The following is a 15,325-nucleotide window of genomic DNA, read 5'->3' as shown; positions in this document are numbered from 1 at the left end:
GAAGATACATGGAGGAGGAGAAGGGAGGGCTCTCACTCACAGTAGAATTCCAAGTGCCAACCTAATGATGCAGACAGAGAGAGCTATAGTTAGAAGACTACCATTTTGCAAGCATCAAAGGAAAGACTGGTTCAGGCAAAAGTGAGCCAGGAATGCTAAATATAGGAGGAAATTTTGATGAGGAGCAGAATAGTGGCACAGTGTTAAAGTGTTCAGCCATAGACTATAAGGGAAAGGTAATAGCTATACAGTGGAGAAATCAGACAATACCTTATCCAGGTGATCAGAATTAAAATCAGCTGAAGGGCAGATAGACTTTGGATGCCTCCTGGTGTGATGCTCTTAGGAGGACCCAACATCATGTGTGTGCTTTTCCAGCCAGGAATATATGAACCGAATCTAAGATAGAGAAGGCATCAGAAAAACCTCAAATAATTTATTTTTTTGAAGAAGGACTTCATTCTTCAAAAATGTCAGTGCCTTAAACGAAGAAGAAAGGCTATGGAAATATTCCAGACGAAAGAAGACTGAAGAGGCACAACAACTAAATGCACTACCAGATCATGGACAGGATCCTGTACCAAAATAAATTAATATATGCCATAAAAGACAGTATTAGGTCAATCAGCAAACAAACCTATCTGGAACTCAGATTAAAGTGTATTATCAGTGTAAACATAAAAAGTTGATAACTGTACTTTGATTGCATAAAACAATATTCTCGTTCTTAGGAAACAAAGCCTAAGGTGGTGTATTAACTTAGTCCATTCAGGAACTACTATAATAAAATGCCAGAAGCTGAGTGCCTTAAATAGCAGACATTTAGTTCTCGTAGTTCCAGAGGCTGGGAAGTCCAAGGTCAAGGTACCAGCATATCTGGTTCCCCAGTGGGAGCCCACCTCCTGGCTTGCAGATGGCTGCCTTCTCCATGTCCTCATGTAGTAGAGATTTCTCTCTTCTGAGGGAATTAATCCCATCATAGAGGCCCCACCCTCAAGACTTCTTTTTCATCTGGTTATCTTCCAAAGGCCCCATAGCCAAGCACCATTGCACTGGAGGTTAGGGCTTCAACATATAAATTCAGGAGAGACACATTCAGTCTAGAACACTCTGCCCCTGGATCCTCCAAAATCACATCTTTCTCACATGCAAAACAGATGAATTCCACCCAACCTCCTAGATGTCTCAATTCATTCCTACACCAACTCTAAAGTCTGAAGTCTCATGTGAATATTATGCAAATCAGATAAGGGTGAGACAGTTCATTCTGAAGCAAAACTCTTCCCCAGCTGTGAACCTATGAAACCAGAAAAATCATGTACAAAGTACAGTGGTGGGATGGCACAGGATAGACATTCCCATTCCAAAAGGGAGAAATCAGAAGGAAAAAAGAGGTGCCAGGTCCCAAGAAAGTCCAAAACCTAGCAAAGGAAATACCACTAGATGTTAAGGCTTGAGAAGAACCCTCTTTGGTTCAGTGCTGTGCCCTACAGACCCACCAGGGCAGCGGTCCCATCTGTGTGGCTCTGCCAGGCCACAATCACACACCCAGGGCTCTGAGCAGCTACCATCTGGCCTATTAAAACCAAGGCCTCCCTCCCACCTTTGAAACCAAGGATGCAACCTTGATGATTTCTGCATCACCTTTGGGATCATGCTTTTCCTTTCATGAAGAACAATGCCCATTCGCAGCCCAAGAATATAGTTCTGGCTCATAGGACCTAAGAGGCCCACAGCCTTCCTCCACTTGGTCCCGTCTCCTTCAGCTCAAGCTGGCAGAGTTTCTGCTGTGGTGGCTGAGTAGGTCTGTGGTTCACACACTTGCTGATCTCCTTATCAAATGGTTTTGGGGCCACCCCTTCATTTTCTCTTCAGAACAATTTTTTCTTTTTCTTTCTTTTGCCATACAGATATGCCAAGAATTTTCCAAACCTTTAAGCTCTGTTTCATTTTTGCTAAACAATTCCTTTTTTAATTCATTTCTCTCTTCTCACATTTCACTAAATGAAGTCAGGGGAAACCAAGCCAGTCCTTCAACACTTTGCTTGGAAATCACCTCAAGTAAATCATCCAATTTCTTTGCTCACAAGTTCTACCTTCCACAAAACACTAGAACTCAGTTCAGCCAAAATCTCTGCCACTTTCTAACAAGGATCACTCTTTCTCCATTGTTCGAGAACATGTTCCTTATTTCCATCTGAGACTTCACCAGAAGGGCCTCTGTTATCTGCATTTCCTCCAACATTCTGTTTGTGATTATTTACATCTTCTTTTAAAAGATGGAAACTCTCTCTCCCGCCCTCCTCTCCTCTTTTTGAACCCTCACCAGAATTTCCCTTAGTATCTATATTTCTAGCATGCCCTTCAAAACTCCTCCAGCTTCTACCAATTACCCAGTTCCAGAGCCACTCCACATTGTTAGGTTTTTGTAATAGCAAAATTCTACCTCTCGGCACCAAAAACTCTTAGCTCAGGCTGCTATGACAAAATACCATAGACTGGGAGGCTTAAACAACAGACATTTACTTCTCATGGTTCTGGATGATGGGAAGTCCAAGGTCAAGGTGCTAGTAGATTTGGTTCTTAGTGAGGATGCTCGTCTTGACTTGTAAATGGCTGCCTTCCTCACATGGCAGAGATTATGGCGGGGGTGGGGGCCCACACTCAAGACTCCATCTAAATAGATTTGTCTCCCAAAGACCCTATTTCCGGATATAATCACACTGAAGATTAGAGCTTCACTATATGAATGGGGGAGGGCATAAACTTTCTGCCCACACCAAGTATTTAGGGATTGATGTCTACAATATATACAACTTCCTCTCAAATGAAAAAAATATTACAAAGAATGAACAGAGCAGATGATACAGCAATGAGGTAAAACAAAGAAATAGTGAGTGCCTCTGGATAAACAGTATACAGGCATTCTTCCTATTAGACATATTATTGCAACTTTTTTGCAAGTTTTAAAGTACTTCCAAATAACAAGTTCAAAAAAAATTTTTTTAAGAACTTAGAGAAGTTTGGAGGCAGTCCATTGAGTGAGCAGAAGGTTCTCTAGACTATGCTTCATTCAACAAATATTTATTGCATGCCTACCACGTATTGGGCACTGGTCCTGGTACTTGGGTATATACAGTGAACAAAACAGACAAACACATCTCCTCTCGGAGACAGAACATCATGGTGGGAGAGCCAGGCAACAGGTGAGATGGGTAACTCCAAGGAGGGAGTGAGAGGCGTAGACTGGGAAGGTTCCAGAAGAGAGCCAGTGAGGAGTCTGACCCAGCTGTGAGGAGGCCTTCATCCTGTCCAGGCCTGCCATTACCTTCTGTGTTGTGCAGGCCACCTTCTCTTCCCGGGCCTGGGTCATCTTGTTTGGAAAATGAAATGACCCAGTAAGACCCTGAGCTCCACAAGGGCAGGGAGCATGTCTGTCTGTTTTACTGCTATTGTGGGCTGCTCAATTCCAGCTCCCTTCACAGAGGCTGGCACAGGGCAGGTGATCAAGTAAGAACTTCTGGAATGAATTCATGGCTCGTTGATCTTCAAAGTCCTTTTAAGCTCTGTGAATTCCAATACTGCTTGAATCACCCCAAAGGATGTCTCCTATCACATCAGACATCACATCATTTTCTACAGACATTAAAAGGATAATGAGAGAAATACAGTAAATCTTTTACAAGAGGATAATGAGGTAATATTATGAACAACTTCATGCCAATAAATTCAATAACTTAGAAGAAATGAACAAATTTCTTGAAAGATACAAACTTCCAAAGGTTAGTCAAGAAGGAACAGGTAACATGAATAGCCCTAAATCTTTTCCTTTTTTTTTAAAGATTATATTTATTTATTTGACAGAGAGAGTGAGAGAACACAAGCAGAGGGAGAGGCAGGCAGAAGGTGAAGCAGGCTCCCTGCTGAGCAAGGAGCCTGATGTGGGGCTCGATCCCAGGACCCCAGGATCAGGATCTGAGCTGAACCCAGACACTTAACTGACTGAGCCACTCAGAAGCCCCGAATAGCCCTAAATCTATTAAAGAAATTGAGTTTATAGCTAAAAACTTCCCACAAGGTAAATTAGGCTTTACTGGCAAACTCTACAACATGCAAAAAAAAAAAAAAGAAAAGAAAAGAAAGAAAAATACCAACTCTACGCAAACTATTCCAGAAAACTGGCAAACAAACTTTGATCCAAATCCCTCCTCTATCACATCTTTTCTGCCCTCCCCTGAGCAATTCACTCAGACTCTTTGAACTTAGTTATCCTCATATAAAATAGTGGTTGCTGATCACGCTTCACAGCAGTGATCCCAAGATCAAGTGAGATAAGATATGTATGGGCCTCAGACAGAAGAAGTATTAAAGAAGTGGCACCAGCTGTGGTCTCAGGCTAAGCCTCAGTAAGTGATCTGGGAATGTCCCGGTTGAAGTCCAATCAGGACGCCCCGTTGCCACGTACGACATAGGCTTTCTCTCCCTAACCTGGAAGAGGGCTTCTTAGGCAAACCTACCACAGCTTTAAAGGAAATCTTCGCAGGATGGAGACTTACCTCTCCACTAACCACCTGGAAGAAATGCCTAAGGAGGGGCAGCCTCCCAAATCCAAGAGAATTTCAGGGCTCCTCCAAGCTCCCTCTTCTTGATCGCTGCCCCTACCGATCTGGAGATCATACCCATTCTCTCTGAAGTCACAGTCTCCAGCCCCAAAGTGGCCAGCATGGCCTGGAAATCCTGTTCCATTCCTCTGTCTGGCTCCTTCCTCTGCTCGCTTCAGGCCTTCTTTGCTCAAACCTCCTCTACTGAAACCTCACTTCCCCTCAGTCTCCTTACAAAAAAAAAACAAACAAAAACAAAAACAAACAACAACAACTTCTCTACATCCTACTTTTTTGGAGAAAATAGCAGCCCTTTCATCCTTCCACTCCAAATGGCCTCTTGCTACATCTTTCCTAGCCTTCTTCTCTTCTGACTCCCTCCTGTGGGGGGCTTGATTCTCAGCTGGGCTTTGGATCAATCCCTCCACCCCATCACTTAGGTATCATCCCCTCTTTTTAGTATATTCAGTTTCTCCCTCCATCATTTGGTTTCTCCTCATTGACCTAAAAGAAAATGATGGTGGTAAAATATACCTACCATAAAATGTACCATTTCCACCATTTTTAAGTGTACCGCTCAGTGGCATTAAGTGCATCCATGCTGTCATACAACCATTACACCATCCGTCTCTAGAACTTCTTCATTGTCCCAAAACAAAACTTTCTACCTATTAAACAATAATTCCTCGCCACCCCCAGAAACCACCATTCTACACTCTGTCTTTATGAATCTGATGACTCTGGGAAGCTCATGTAAGTGCACCCACACAGCACATGCTCTCTTGTGACTGTCTTCCCAGTGACTTGTAAACTTACTCAGTTCTCTCCAATCTAAAAAAAAAAAAAAAAAAAAAAAAAAAAGAAAAGAAAAGAAAAGAACAGAAACTGGTGCTGGAACTCTTGACTCTCTAGGACTCCCTGCCCTGCTTCTCTTCTGCCCTACAGAGCTAGCCTTTCTGAAAGAACTGTACACATTGGCCTTCCCCACTCACTCCTGACCCTAGGCTCCAATTGGCATCTGGCTTCCCTGCTCTCCCAAACAGCTGCTGACGAAGGTCACCAGTGGCCTCCCTTTGGGCAGAGAGAAAACAATGCTTTTCAGGCCTCACCTCAGTGGGCCTTGGCAGCATTGGACATTGCTGACTACCCTCTCTTTTTGTTTTCATTACCCAAAGCCCCTGCATAGAACTTCTGTCTACACCCTGTCCCTCATGCTTTTATTTGGCCCCACTGTTTCATTGCCTCACATATAAAAATGACTGGCAAAGGGACACCTGTGGCTCAGTGGTTGAGCATCGGCCTTCGCCTCAGGGTGTGATCCCGGGGTCCTGGAATCGAGTCCCACATCAGGCTCCCCCCAGGCAGCCTGCTTCTCCCTCTGCCTGTGTCTCTGCCTCTCTCTCTGTATCTCTCATGAATAAGTAAATAAAATCTTTTTTTTTTTTTTTTTAAAAAAGGCAAATTCTCACCTCCAGCCCAGAGGTCACCATTGAGCTCCAACCCCCTCTGTAGAGCTTCCTACTTGACATCTCTTCACAGGTCTCTATGAGGCAGCTCAGATTAACCCCATCCAGAACCAGAGTTTTTAATCCTACCCTCCTCTCTGACCCTAGCCCACACAACCCAAAACGTCTTCAAGCACTTGCAATCCCAGTGACTTCCAGCTGGTCAACAACACGAGCCAGAAATCCAGTAGCACCTGCAGCCCCTCTCCCTTCACCCCCCGCTGCTGACCCACTAATGCCTCAGGACCACACATGCCAATCCATCTCAAATCCATTCCATTCCATTCTCATGCTTACCCTCATTTCTCCTCTGCTGCAACTGTTAGCATTGCCCTGCAAGAGCCTCCTAACTGTGTCTCTATGCACCGCAGGGCTATCAGATGGATGCCAGCAACCTTTGCAGAGAGCACGTCTGGTCATGCCACAGAGATTAGCCCTGGCTGCAGCACCAGGGCATGGCTCCCCCTCACCTTCAGCCTCAGTGCTCAACACACCCCCACACGTGCTCCCCACCCCCTGGGCCCTTATCTTCCCTTGCCCTGTCCATACATGGCCTCACATAGGCTGTTGTCTCTTTAGGCAAGGCCCTCGCTCTTCTCAACCTCTATACCCACACAGCTGACTCACCTCCTCACGACTCCTGATGTCCCTGACCAGGGAGAGTTTCCTTGAATGGGCTCTGGGAGCACCTTGATCCTGTCCTTTGTAGTTCTCTGTTGCAACCATCTGTCTCTGCATAGCAACTGATCGCAGCCATAGGTGGCAGGTGAAGGCACCCAGCCTTCTGGGCTCACCACTGTATCCCCCAAACCCATCTCAGCGCCGCCCCACATGAATGTAAGAGTAGCTATCATCCACTAATGTATATGCCAGGTACTAGGGGCTCTCCGTGGTCTTCTCGCTTATTCCTCCTAACAACCTTGTGCCATGAAGAAGGTACTACTATTCTCCCCTCCACGCCTGAACAGATGGAGGCATAAGTAACTTATGCACGATCATTTAGCTATTAAGAAGTAGAGCCAGGGTCTCAGCCCTAGGCAGGCTAACTGCAAACCGATGTGCTGACTACTGCATTTCACTCGGTACTGTCCATATTTGTGAAACGGGGAAGGGAGGGATAGAGGGAGGCAAAGGTGGATCTTTGGGTACCACCTTATACAGAAGTAGAGGTCAAGCTATAGGCACTACCTGAGCTCTCCCACTCTAGGATTTCTTTGACTGGGGCATGAGAAGGAAAAGGAGAAAGAAGGGAAAGCTCATCCCACCTTCTCTGCCTGATTTTCTAGACTTGCCAGGTCCAAGCAGCCATGAAGCTCCAGCCTCATCTCCTCTCGAGGGCAACACAAAGCCATCCCCACCCCCTTGCCAGTGAGACCTGTTTGGATGTCTCCTTCATTGCCTATGTATCTCTGTCCTGCCGATACCACTTTTAAGAATGCCTATTACTCTTTCTCCAAATCCTACCCATCTTTCAAAGCCTACTCTGGTGCCACATGCTCCAGAGCTCCATAGTCTCCTGTTCACCAATCTAGTTCTTTTATCCTGCCCTCTTCTAGTTTATAATACAAGTCATATAAAACCCAAATATGAGGTTAAATAATAAATAGGAACTGAAAACGCATAGAGTCTACTGAGGATATTACAGTGACAAAGAGTGACATTATCACCAAGGGATTTGAGAAAGAAAAGAAAACAAAATGGCAGCCACTTGCAAAGAAGTTAAGTTCGTCAATCCCAGTCCCTTCATAGAAAGGTTCCTATGACTGTGGGCCTCAGATGGAAAGTGGGCCATGCAAGAGGCAGCTTCTGCCCAGCTGGTGAGTTCCTGAGGGGCAAACAGCGAAGAGACTGCTGTCTGAGGGAAACAGAAGTAGGGCCTTGTGCCAGAGGGGTGGAGAACTGGAACAGTTCAAAGGGCACTTATGATCACTCCCAGGATGTGCTCCACAGCCACAGAGTCCCAGGCAACGTAGAGTCTACACACTGACATAAAAACGTAAAAACATAAAAACCCCAAGGTTTATGTGCTTACACAGAGAACAACAAACATTGATGGTTGTGAGCAAGGTGAATGTGTTTGTAGACCTCTCACGCTAGTTTTGGTATACGGGTCATCGTTTTGTTTTTTTGTTTTTTGTTTTTGTTTTTGTTTTTTACCACTCATTAAATTTTTTAACAGAACTTTGTGGCAAGAGTATTTCTCAAGTCCCCATTCGTTTTGAGAAATCAGTATGTGCTACCTGGAAATACTTCAGGAAACTAATTCTCTTGCAGAATTCATGAGGGCAATGCAACACTTCTAGTGACATAAAACACATCATCATCTGGTGCTGATGTCTTATGTTACTTGTAAACTATTTTATAGCTTATCAAACACACCCACATTTATTGCTCCCCTTACGTTTCAGAGTATCCCTCACTCTGATATTCTCTGCCATGTTGTCCCTCGTGCAATACTCACATACAACCGGGCAGCTATGGAGACAGCAGAACTCTGCTTTCTCAGGGCACTGGACACCTCTGTTAATGCCATCTGATGCCACTGGTGCTTTTTCATGAACACATCACCACGCTGGGTCTTAGAATGACCTCAGGAAGGTCATGGGACTTAATTTGGCAGTTCTGCTATGCTCCCAGTAGGTGGGTTCTACATTAGGATCTATACTGTGATCCTTCTCTCACTCCAGATCCACACAGAAGAAATTTTACCTGAGAGTTCATCAGGCGAATGGTGGTTTTCGTGCCCACATCTTGTTGGAAACTGGCTGTGGGTGCCCCATTAAACCTCAGGACTGCGTCATGATCATCTATAAACCACAAGGAAAGAGAAAAGAGGTGATGAGCACCAGCAACATGCAGAAACAGAGGAAGGTCTGGAGGGAGAGAGGGCAGGAAGAAGGGGAGGGGCAAGAGAATACTACTTCCTAATCTTTATCCCATCATGATCCCCATCACAAGAGAAAAGGATCATATTTATATGGGGCATTCTGGTACAGTTTGTAGACAGAGATGACCACCCACCTGCCTGGCAAAACCTAACGAGGCTCGTATTGTTGCATCCCTGAAATGCATTCCATGACTCCAGTAGGCCTAGGCACAACAGAAAGGTGAATAGGGCCAGCGTGCTACCTCAGATGTAATCACTATCCCAGTTACCAAAGGAGCAAACCAGATATTCTCTTGGTGTTACCAGTAGGTCACACTTCCACCTCCATCAGAAAAATGAAGACGCTTCCCTAAGCTCAGTGTAACCCACAAGTGCAAAGTCCGCATAGCACTCTGAAAAGCTTGCAATGCTCAGTAAATTGGAGAGATTTACTATGGTATCCAAGACAACTCCCCGAGTGTTCCATTATGAACCTGAGGCCCAGGAAGGCTCACAAACCTGAGTGGTGGTAGAGATGGAACAGAAGGTCAGAGATCGAAACTAAATCCCACATTTTCTATTTTTTTTTGTCAGAAATAGTGTCCTAAATCCAGGCAAAATCAGACAGATTATGTTTTTAAAAATTCCCTGGCTCTAGTTCCCTGTCCCTTGTAGCTGTTTCAGCAGAGATTGGAAGACTTGGAGAATTTTTTCTATTTGGCTTTGACCAATCTTCTGAGGGAGAGGACTAATGACTTTTAAGCTCTATCCCAATCCTGAGCCAACCTCCCATGAGCTCATCCTAACCTTACTTGATTCAAGCAAGTTTAGGGTTCACCACTGCAATCTGCACAAGGTTTGGAGGACAACCCAATTTTCTGTTGTTTTATTTCCCTCCTCGCAGGAAATTTATTTGGAGTGGTTCTTCATCCACAAAGGTGACACCAGAAGGTGAGGGGCTGGGAGGAACTTGGCTCAACACAAAATGATCTGTAAAAACAATGCCCACGGAATTAAGAGATGAAAGCCTCCCTCTTTACTTAAATTCTAACATAGTCTTTAAGCCTCAGGGGACTAGACATATCATCTAGTCACAAAAACAACCCTATCTCCATCCTGGGACAAAACTCATCAAAACGGTTTGAAAATTCCATGAGATGTACATAGTCCAAACTTTATCAGCCTCCAGGGCAGACCCCCTGAACTGCAAATAGGGCAGAAGGCACACCTTTACACAACTCAGATTGCAACACGCTTGTCAGTATCAGCCGCTGGCTTCGAAAATGACTGGCAGTAATCACACCAGAAAAGAAGATCCATCAGAAGCTTCGCTTGGTCAGCTTCTCCATTTCACAGGTGAGCAAATGACTAATCTGAGCATCCCGGTACCCAAACAGGACCAACTCCGACGGAGTCACTGAGAACTGGATAAAAGGATTATTTACAAAGTTGTAGGCAGAATTTAAAGAAATCCACAGGAAACGGCCAATACCCCAGGGTTGGCTGCAGCAGGGGCCACTACTGGCCTGCCCCAGATGTGGCAAGAAGAGTAGAGGCCCGAGCTGAAGAAGGCCACTTGTGCGCAATGGTGGCCCGTAGGGAAACACGGCTATGGGTGATGTCCAGCCAGCGAGGATGGAATCGGTACCCCAACCTCTCTCTCCTCCTTCCCTTGGCTTCTTGGCCTGAGGGAAAAGAAGAGAGAGAGACTCAGAGGCAGAGAGGCACTTGAAAGGGGCCAGACTGTGAGCTGAGAAAGAAGCAGCCTGTGAGCATTCTGCAGTGAGAGAGCTGGTGGGGGGGGGTGGAGGGAGTGAGGGACAGACACCCCAACTTCACTCTCTTCCTTCTCAGCTTTGGAGCAGGACTTCTACTGTCTGGTCCCAAATAAAATCCAGAGAGCATGGAAGCCCAAGTGACACAATCCCAAATTTAACCTCTCAGGGCCCAAAGTGAGCCAAAAAAGGGAAGAGCATGGGGCCGAGGGGTAAATGGAGAGCATCCAGCATAGGGGAGGCTTAGGAGCCATCCCTGGTACTGACCATAAGAAAAGAAAAATGTATTTGTTCACTTAACAAATACTGATTAAGCACCTACTCCCGTCAGGCACAGTTCTGGGCACTGGAGACAATGGCTGTAAGCAAGAAAGACAAGGTCCTTGCCCTCAGAGCTCTTGCCATCCACAGCAAGGAGGGAGCCAACAAAGAAGCACAACCAGCTGCACGTGGGACGGTTACAGTCTGTGATTAATACCATGGCACGAATAAACTAGGTGGTGTGACAGAGATCCTGCGGGAATCTCCTGTGGACAGAGGGAGGATTCAGGAGCATGCCTTTGAGCTGAACCCAAAGGAGGACCACCCACGGGGAGGGTCCCGGGAAGCACGTTCCAGCCAGAGGAGGCAGTGTCGTCGGGGCCCCAAGGACAGTAAGGACTTGGCTGGAGACGAGTGAGTGAGGGGAAGAAAAAGAAAAATGCAGCTAAAGAAGCTGGCATGAACCAGGCCGCACAGGGTGTGGAGGCCAGGTACGAAGTCTGGATTTTATTCTAAGGAGAAAAAAATATATATCAGTCAAAGAAGATAACTCTAAAATTGACTACTAAATTGGGCTCCTAAAGAAAGAGGATGGCGGCCTTGTTCACTAAACTATCTTTTGCTATCGGAGGCTGAAGAAGTCCTCAAGTCAGACAGGCCTCTAGGAAATCACCAGCAGAGAAATCCACAGCTACCGGGACCCCCACAAATGAGCCTTTGCCAGGGGGAGGCTGCAGAACACAGCGGCCACCACTGCTGTTGAGCTTAGAATGAGAGGACAGAAAAAGACACAAATTAGAAAATGCGGAAATAAATGCACCACCGTGTGCATGTCTAGAATATTCAACAGAGTCAGCTCCTTAGTAAATTCATCAATACACCAAAATCCACGGTCTGCAGGTATAGTAGCTCTAAATAGCTGGAAATTGGAATGAAAGGAATTTTATCACAATTTAGACCAAGCTTTTTTTAAGATTTTCAAGTTAGCTTCATGAATCAGGTAATCACATTTGGGAGGCTATATTCTGCTCCCGGTTAGGAAAATTAGATATAATACACATCAGGGCTGGACAATTATGGCCTGAAGGCAAAAATCTGGCCTGTTCTCCATTTTGGTTAACAAAGTTTTACTGGAACATAGCCAGGCCCGTTCATTTACTACTGTCTAGTTTGCTTTTGCACTACGACAGCAGAGTGGAGTAGCTGCGAGAGACACTGTATGAACTCAACACCAAAAATATTTGCCGTCCGGCCCTTTACAGGAAGTGTTTGCTGACCCCTGATAGAAGCAATCCTATTTTCTGAGCTATACAATCCAAGGATGTCTTCTCAGACCTCACTCTGCACAGAACCCCATCTGCCCCAAATCTACCCAAACTCTGCTCCCCTTGCCTCCCATCGCAAGGCATACACCTGCTTCTCCCTGTTCCTTCTCTCTGGCCTTCAGAAAGCCTGCCTTCCCTGTTCTTTCCCTTACATCTTGTCCCTTACATCTCTACACTTTCCGTAGGCTTTCTCCTGAGCCCTCTCTCCTGACTACAACTGTTTCCTAGGGACAAATGACCCCTGCCTGAATCTGATCTCCCTGCCCACAACCTCCCCCCCCACCTGACCCTTCCCCCAGAATCAAAAGCCTAACTGCATAGATATCTACTCAGAGAAATCCACAAACACTTCAGATTCAGCCCCTCCCAGACAGCACCTACCCTCCTCCAAAAGCATGCTCCCCTATGATTCGAGATACCCTCCCAAGTTAGAGACTCTGGCTCCCATCTGTCCCTCAAGGTCATTTCTAGTTAAATAATTTCTGTCTCTTCTCAAATCAGACCTGTTCTTTCCACCACCACCACGATCACTGCTCCAGCAGGCCTGGCACTTCTCATCTGGAAGTGGCAATAATCCCTGAGAATAGATCACATAGCACTCCCCCTAGACAAGGGGGTTCAGAGAAATGAGAAATCCCTCCAAAATGCACATGATCTCATCACTAGCTTGCTGAAAACCCTTCTAGGACTCTATGGCTTAAAGAACGAAACCCAGAGTCTTTTCTGTGACCGTCAACATCCTGTGGGGGCTGTCCCTTGCCTATCTTTCTGGCCTGGCTCCTCAGCCCCTTCACCCTACAGGGCCCCCCAACATGCTCTGCATTTTGTCCCAGGCAGCCTTTGCCTCTTGCTTTTGCCTCAACTCAGAGTGTGCTTCTCCTTCCCGTGGGAGAGCAACTAAGCAAGAATATCACGGGATTGCTTTTTTTCACCTGACAAGGGATTCATCACACCAAAAACTTTATTATAAAGCTACAACTGGGGCACCTGCGTGGCTCAGTGGTTTAGCATCTGCCCTCAGCTCAGGGAGTGATCCCTGGGGCCATGGGATTGAGTCCTGCATCAGGCTCCCCGCAGGGAACCTGCTTCTCTCTCTGCCAATGTCTCTGTCTCTGTGTGTCTCTTGTGAATAAATAAAATCTAAAAAATAATAAAATAAATAAAAAATAAAATAAAATAAAATAAAATAAAATAAAAAATAAAATAAAATAAAATAAAATAAAATAAAATAAAATAAAATAAAAGCTACAACCCCTGCAGGCACAAGAGCAGAGCGAGTGAGCATGCAGGCCTTGGAGTCGAAGGACCCAGTTTCAAGTCCCAGTCCACTATTTATCCATTACATAATCTCTTTGAGCCTCAACAGTCAGCTAGTAAGTTAAAAGGGAACAATAATCATCAGTTAAATGGGAACAATAATCATCGCTACATCACAGGATTACCGAGGAGGATTTGAAAGCAAAACATGCTGGGTGCACAGCAGGTGCACAATAAGCGTTACAATGTTTGAGAAATAGCTTATTGTTTGAAATGAAAACTCAAACAAATCTAAGTCACCTTACATATACATGTAACAAAAATAATTGAAAATGTCTGTGCCCACCACCGTTGGCTGGTTTCAGGGGCTACTGGAGATAACAGTACATTATTACAATCCCTCTGGTAAACTATCTTGCAATGGACGAAAAAAGAGCCATAAAACTTATCTTACTTTGGTCTTCTAGCCCCATGACTGTGGATATTTTCCCTTTGGTCCCTTAAGTTGCCTGCACAAAAACCCTGTCAACAGTACAATTTGTAAGAGCAAACAATTCAAAACCATTCGGTACACTCAATACCCAGCAATAAGCAGAACAAATTCCAGGTAAAGTGGGAAGGCCGTGGGCCTGACACGCTGTCTGATACTCCCAGGCCTTCAGCAAAGAGCTTTCCCCTTTGTCTTCTGAGACCCGCTCTGTGTTGTTGAAAGATCCACAAATGAATAAAAGAATGAATGAACTCCTTAAAACATTTGTTAGACTAAATGCCCAGGGTAATGCCCTAAGAAAAGGGAGGAGGCTGGAAGTCCAACATGCAATGTTTGTTACATCCCAAGAGCAAAGTCTTCCCAGGGTAATTCATACCTGAAATTATAACTGTAGTCTACAGAAAAAAATTATTTTACTGTGTATGTAAGTCACTTGCAAACTTTCATGGAGTGCATAAAGACTGTAGTTCCAATTCATAGAAGTATCAGGCTCTGCCTCAAACTCAGCCAGTTCCAGCCAGGCCGTCAGTGATGAGCTAACACAGAGAGGAGGATCAGTTAGCACCTGGGATATTGGAGACATTACCATTGTAGAGCAAAAGTCAGGAAGAAAGAAAGGAATTTAGTTCCATTATGGGTGAACAAAAAGCAATCACACGGAGCTTCTAGAAAACAAAACCCAGAAGAAATCAAAAAGGCAAACGCCAAAGTTGGGGTGGGGCGGATTATCTTGGCAGCCTTGATTAGTGAGCGCTGCCTATTTGGGGAAGCACAAGATGTGACCTCATCACTTCTTTCTGCTCCAGGGAATCCAATTTGGGTCTACCTTTCTGCCTTTGAGAGCCTGTGGTTTCAGACCATTTTTCCTGGCAGTCTTAAGGAGGGAATAAAAAAGGAGACATATGACCTCACCTGCTCCAGTACCTTCCAGAGCCGGACAGAAGAGCAAGGCTTCCTGTGCTTTTTGCTTCCTTTAGCCTGATTCATTTCACAATAATGGAAAACACAACTAGGGAGCCTTAAGCAAGGCCATTGCTTTGTGCTGTACACATGTTTACAAACATGGACAGACTCTCCATCTTTATGAAACTGTGAGGATTTCAGAAAGAAAGAAAAAAAAGCAAGTTGATATATTCTGACCAGTGGCTTTTAGCCAAGTCACAGAGAACTCTCAGAAAAATCGATGAGAAGCTATGGACTTTCTCTCTGGAACAATGTACGGACGACTTACACACACACACACAC

The 15,325-nt window shown here is 45.1% G+C and overlaps 1 protein-coding gene across 6 annotated transcripts in view; it reads right to left on the bottom strand.

Annotated features, from left to right (window-relative positions):
- The window catches only part of ST6GAL1 (ST6 beta-galactoside alpha-2,6-sialyltransferase 1), a 121,261-nt gene that overhangs the window by 13,899 nt on the left and 92,037 nt on the right, over positions 1-15,325 (bottom strand). For all 6 annotated transcript variants that reach the window (XM_038583652.1, XM_038583653.1, XM_038583649.1 and 3 more), the window contains one exon: positions 8,816-8,913. In XM_038583652.1, coding sequence (XP_038439580.1) covers positions 8,816-8,913 — 98 coding nt within the window. The remainder of the gene's footprint in view (positions 1-8,815; positions 8,914-15,325) is intronic.

This window comes from Canis lupus, chromosome 34 (assembly GCF_011100685.1).
Source record: "Canis lupus familiaris isolate Mischka breed German Shepherd chromosome 34, alternate assembly UU_Cfam_GSD_1.0, whole genome shotgun sequence".
Taxonomy (NCBI): Eukaryota; Metazoa; Chordata; class Mammalia; order Carnivora; family Canidae; genus Canis; species Canis lupus.
The sequence above is the reverse complement of the archived record's forward strand: the minus strand, read 5'-3'. Positions and strand labels throughout refer to the sequence as shown.